The following is a 5,956-nucleotide window of genomic DNA, read 5'->3' on the forward strand; positions in this document are numbered from 1 at the left end:
GATTCTGCAGTGGGTCCACTTTATGTCCCTGCTATGGAAGAGGATCAGGAAATCCCAGATAGGATCCTCTTAAACCTCTAAAACTCAACACCGAGGCACAGACCTTGATGAGAAATCCACAGGGCCAGCCTTATTATATACTTCACCAGACATCCTATTCTTCCATGCCCTCTGAGCTCTTGATTATGGTAAACCATCTCTCTACCTTCTGTTTTTCTTGAAATAATGCTTCCAATTCTACTTCTCACTTCAGGGTTATACGGAGAGACATTTTTGGATGAACAGTTATGATTTTGACTTTCCAAAAACCAGAAACTCTCTATACTATTTTTGCAACTCTTTGTAAGTCAAAAATTGTTTCACAGAGTGTTTTTGTTTTTTCAACTGCAGCCTACACTCTTATATTGAGCTATGCCTGAAGAAAAGATTTTGAATTGATAAGACATCTTGAAGAAAGGACAATCAGCATATCTCTAGGTTGTATCAAATAGAAATCCCTAATTACTATCCAACTCCTTGACATATAGGGGAGGTGGGTGGATCAGACTTAATGCATTAGCCTTGCTATGAGGCCATTTCCCAACACAACATTTGACTATATTAATTGACTTTTCATATAGATTATTGTATAGTGGAAAGAGTGCACTAATTGACATGGATATTCCCATTCACTTCATAGTTATTTTTATCTTTATAAGTAACATTCTGATTTATTTCTCAAGTACTTGAGTGTTTGCTAATATGTCAGTCTGTCTGGCTGCCACTTCTTGGACAGCTGACAAATGGAGTTTGTTAACCTAGAAAGCTGGAAGCCACCCCTGACTCTTGGTGATGCAGGCACGTCGCTGTCCTGACAGGTTTTGTGTGAGTTACCAGATAGTATCCTTAGGCAACAGCTCTATCTCGTTTTTTTGTTTACTGGGACAGTGATATCCCCTCCCCCACCTTTTTTTCCTCTATGAGCAGGGCTCCCAGTTTTTCAACCTTGAAGTCTTTTACAATCAAAGCAAAGTGAAGATTTGTGGATGTTGAATATGCAAGGAGCTGAAAAGAGAGAGATTGAAAGAGAGATTTGTCCAGGTGAGTAAGCAAGGGATCACCAGTGGAAGAAACAGGAGGGCTTTGGAAATTTTACAAGAAAAACTGAATGAAGCTCAGGAGAGCAAATTACCCTCTCTTTTAGGAATGCTGGGGTGAATGTGAGTGAGCATCTATTGAGTGAGCATCTCTTGAGGCCAGCTTTTCCCTGGTACTCATTTGGTTTCATTTCCACTATTTTGCACTTTTACATTCTCCCATTCTCCACTCTTTGAATACAACCCATCCATGTTTCTTGTCTTGCCCGAATCTTAGTCTGTTATTGTTTGTTTTTTTCCCTTTATCTCCCTGGTCTCTGATTCTGTCACTTCCTTGGTGTCTGCAGCTACTCATTTTTCATTAATGGTGATCACCTTACCCTGATGCAGATCTCTTTCACCAGTTGTAACTCTGAATTACTTGCCCCACTTGCTCTTTTTTTTTTTTTTTTTTGGCTGCGTTGGGTCTTTGTTGCTGCACGCGGGCTTTCTCTAGTTGCAGCGAGCAGGGACTACTCTTCATTGCAGTGCATGGGCTCTAAGCATGCGGGCTTCAGTAGTTGTGGCACAGGGGCTCAGTAGTTGTGGCTTTCAGGCTCAGTAATTGTGGCACACGGGCTTAGTTGCTGCGCGGCATGTGGGATCTTCCCGGACCAGGGCTTGAACCCGTGTCCCCTGCATTGGCAGGCAGATTCTTACCCACTGTGCCACCGGGGAAGTCCTACCCCCACTTGCTCTTATTGGCCATTACTAATAGGCCATTACTGAGACCTGTCAAAGTTAGGTCCCTGTAAGTTCAGGGGCTTGCACTCTGCTTTGCACAAGAGATACTCACTGTGGTGGTTTTTTTCAGGTTGGGTGAACAAGCCTGCTCCAGAGCAGGATGGCTCTGAAATTGATTTGCCAGGGATAGCATCAAAGAGATCCCAAGAGGATGAATACCAGGATTCTACATTTGAAGAAAAATATGTATGTGAGAGCATGAAGGAAAACCCTCCCAGAGAGGTTTCTGGACCATGCCTTTTCCAAGAAGGTTTTGGGGGAATAGCTTTCATCCACAAGGAAGCACCTCCAGAAATGATTAGACAAGAATATAATTTTGAGAGAAGCCTGCTTTTGACCTCAAGCCTTGTTACACATCTCAGGGTTTCTACAGAAGAGAGCCTACATCAGTGGGAGACAAGTAGCATATACACCAATGAGATTTCAGACCAAAGTAAATGTCCGATCTTCTCTACACAGAAAAAATCTTGGAAATGTAGTGAATGTGGAAAAACTTTTAATCAGAGCTCATCCTTTACCCAGCATCAGAGAACTCATACGAGACCCTACACATGTGAGGAATGTGGGAAAACTTTTAGTCGTAGCTCATTCCTTGTTCGACATCAAAGAATTCACACCGGAGTGAAACCATATGGATGTGAGCAGTGTGGGAAAACATTTCGATGTCGATCGTTTCTTACTCAGCATCAGAGAATCCACACTGGAGAGAAACCGTATAAATGTAATGACTGTGGTAATTCCTTCCGCAATCATTCACATCTCACTGAACACCAAAGAATTCACACTGGAGAGAAACCTTATAAATGTAATAGATGTGGGAAGGCATTCAGTCAGAACACACACCTCATTCATCATCAGAGAATTCACACTGGTGAGAAACCTTATTTATGCAATGAATGTGGCTCTTCGTTTCGCAAACACTCAAATCTTACACAACATCAGAGAATTCACACTGGGGAAAAGCCCTATAAATGTGATGAATGTGGGAAGACTTTCCATACAAAGGCAAACCTCTCTCAGCATCAGAGAATTCATACTGGAGAGAAACCCTATAAATGTAAGGAATGTGGGAAAGCGTTTTGTCAGAGTCCATCCCTTATTAAACACCAGCGAATTCATACTGGAGAAAAACCCTATAAGTGTAAGGAATGTGGCAAAGCTTTTGCTCAGAGCACCCCACTCACTAAACATCAGAGAATTCATACAGGGGAAAGACCGTACAAATGCAGTGAGTGTGGCAAAGCTTTCATTCAGAGCATTTGCCTTATTCGGCATCAGAGAAGCCACACCGGAGAAAAACCCTATAAATGCAATGAATGTGGGAAGGGCTTTAACCAGAATACCTGCCTCACTCAGCATATGAGAATTCATACTGGAGAGAAGCCCTATAAATGTCAAGAATGTGGGAAAGCCTTTGCTCACAACACGTCTCTTACTGAACATCATAGAACTCACACTGGTGAGAAGCTCTATAAGTGTAGTGAGTGTGAGAAAACCTTCCGCAAGTATGCACACCTTAGTGAACATTACAGGATTCACACTGGTGAGAAGCCTTATGAATGCTTTGAATGTGGAAAATTCTTCAGACATAGTTCTGTCCTTTTCAGACATCAGAAACTTCACAGTGGTGAATAAACGTGGCATTCAGGTTATGACAGTTCTCTAGAGACAGTGACTAGGAATCTGGCTGGGGAAGAGGGACAGGAAGAGTTCCCAGAGGAAAGGATAAAGGAGCCTTGGATACTGCACTCAGGAGGGTATTTTGAGAAATGGAGGTGGGAGCTTGGAGAATGCAGAGCCTACTCCAGGTGGGCATCTGGGAATACAGGGTAGGAAAGAAGTTCCTACTTTTCACAGAAATCCTTGTTCTTTGCCATTCCTTTGTCTCCATGGCATTCTCATACCTGGAGATGCCATTTAAGTTAGCACTGTGTTTCCCTTATTACACCCCTGCTTCACCCTCCCAACTTGTCACCTGTGTTCACTGGTCATAGGCTGAGGTGCTTTTCCAAATTGATTGTCGGTGTGAAAGTGGCAGCAGCTCTGAGGTAGTGCTGAGTAGCCTGCAGATGCCTGAGGCCGCTCTGACTATGCCACCGTGGGGAGGCTGCCCATCTGTGGAGGCGTTCCCGTGAAGGGGAGATAGAAACAAGTGAAAACAGAATCCTTAGTCATTCATCTATTCAGCAAATAAGGGGATATGTGGCAAGAGCTGGGTTGATTGCTACAGAAAAATTGGTGAAGAAGGCTTTTATCAGGGTGAGGGAGAGCTTCCTGATCCTTTCAAGCTGGAGGGTGACTTGGGGCTAAGAAGGAAATAAGAGATCAAGAGAGACTTTTCTTGAATGATGTCAGTTTGTGGGAAGGAAGTCAGATCTGCTCAGAGGAAGCAGAGAGGAAGACCTAACCTCTTTCCCAGAGAAATATTATCTTACCCAGAAAGAAAATGGTTTGTGCTAGACTGCTAGTGCTAAGAAGCCTCAGAGCAGGAAGCCTGCCTGTGACTGAGCAAGCTACCCACATATCCCTGTACTAGACTAGGGCATACACCTGTCTCTTGTAAGTTTGGCTGGGACACTAGTGCACAGGGACCAGGGGAGAGGGGCCCACTAGGATTAACAAAGTGGGACTTGGTTTGTTAGCCTTTAGAGAGGAGAAAGCATTAGTGATGAAGTGGTCACCGTAATGGGGATGGCTAGGTTTTGTGTAATCATGGCATGGTGGCTCTAACCATGGATTCATTAGATCTCAGATATTTCTGTTTTTATTGGGCCTCTTTTTCCAGGATATTTATCATTCCCTGTGGATTAGGAGTATCTAGGGAAACACTTCTCGTGGGATGAATTTGGAAAGAATTCTAGAGAGAATTACCTCTTTTTCAAATCCCTGAAAATTGAGATAACATGGTTTGCCATGACTGTGATGGTGTTTTATTCTTTTGAGAGAAAGGAAGGTCATGTTTCCCCTTTATTTCCCCATTCTCTTTCATGTTTTTAACTGCTACCCAGAGATTCAACTCTGGAAGATTAAGTGATCTTAAATTAGCCTTTGACTAGTATTTGAAATAGTTTCTATGCGCTGAAGCTTATATAGTTTTTAAAATATGACTGTTTAAAAACTAAAGTAAGTTAATTCTGGAATGGTTATTTGGAACTCAGCATCGATTTTTTTTTTTTTTTCCAGAGCAAGTATCTTACAAGCATTGGTTTGAGCAATTAATTACCAATAATGGGAATGTGGCAGAAATAACATATTTTCCTTCTCCAGCTGTAAAGATTATGTTCTCAAATCTGCCATAGGACAATTCATAATTGAGTAAATTAATATCTTATGGGCAAAAATAACCCTATGAAAACTTTACATTTTATGCTCATGGAAAAAAAAATATAGTCTACTGAAAGCAAATGTCAATGTATTTTTTTTCTAAATGAAAAAAAACACTAAACTCATTGCTAGCATGTCGTAAATGTTCAATAAATTTTTATTTGTTGAATTAATATATTTTAGTCAAACTTTGCCCACCAAAAACTTTAGGAACTTCCTGATATTTAGAGTAATATTTATATGCTACCATCTTTGGAGTCTTGAGTGGTGATTAGAGAGGAAAGGGAGAATTTTCTTGAGGAAGAAATGTGTTGTAGTTTATCTTATGACAGGGCCGAAAGTAAGCTCATCACACGAGATGAATTGTGCCGAAGCACAGCAGTAGAGGGCTGCCGCTCGCCCAGGCAAAACAGCGCCGTCTGTCCTGCTGTGGTAGCTTTTATTAAAGCATTATCTAGGTTTACACTTTAAGACTTGTTTTCTTAACATTTCAGAAATGCCAAAGCAGCAACCTATATTTTTATTAATTATACAAGGAATAATAGGCTTTCTTGAAAACATGCCGTGCTTCGTCCTTGAGCGCAAAAGCAGCACGAAGTTCCCACCACTCTGATTATACTGACGACATCTCATGGATCAGTGCCCAAAGCACTCAATGCCCAAAGCACTCAATGCTTCTTCGCAGGCCCCCGGTTTGCCGGGGGCGGGGGGTGGGGGCTCAAAGCATTCAGGACTGTTCAGAGCTCTGGCTTATTCGCATGCCCCCGGTTTGC

At 42.1% G+C, this 5,956-nt stretch overlaps 1 protein-coding gene across 1 annotated transcript; it reads left to right on the forward strand.

Moving 5' to 3' along the window:
- Nucleotides 1-707: 707 nt before the first annotated feature.
- On the forward strand, nucleotides 708-3,494 carry ZNF502 (zinc finger protein 502; the record flags this gene model as incomplete). Its single annotated transcript, XM_082848390.1, has 3 exons — nucleotides 708-1,080; nucleotides 1,930-2,864; nucleotides 3,030-3,494. Exons 1-3 carry the CDS (start codon nucleotides 1,026-1,028, stop codon nucleotides 3,492-3,494), a joined length of 1,455 nt encoding a protein of 484 aa, XP_082704516.1. The 5' UTR covers nucleotides 708-1,025.
- Between the last annotated feature and the right edge of the window lie 2,462 nt (nucleotides 3,495-5,956).

The sequence above is a fragment of the Leucopleurus acutus genome (assembly GCF_964270905.1).
Source record: "Leucopleurus acutus genome assembly, chromosome: 10".
NCBI classification, from domain to species: Eukaryota; Metazoa; Chordata; class Mammalia; order Artiodactyla; family Delphinidae; genus Leucopleurus; species Leucopleurus acutus.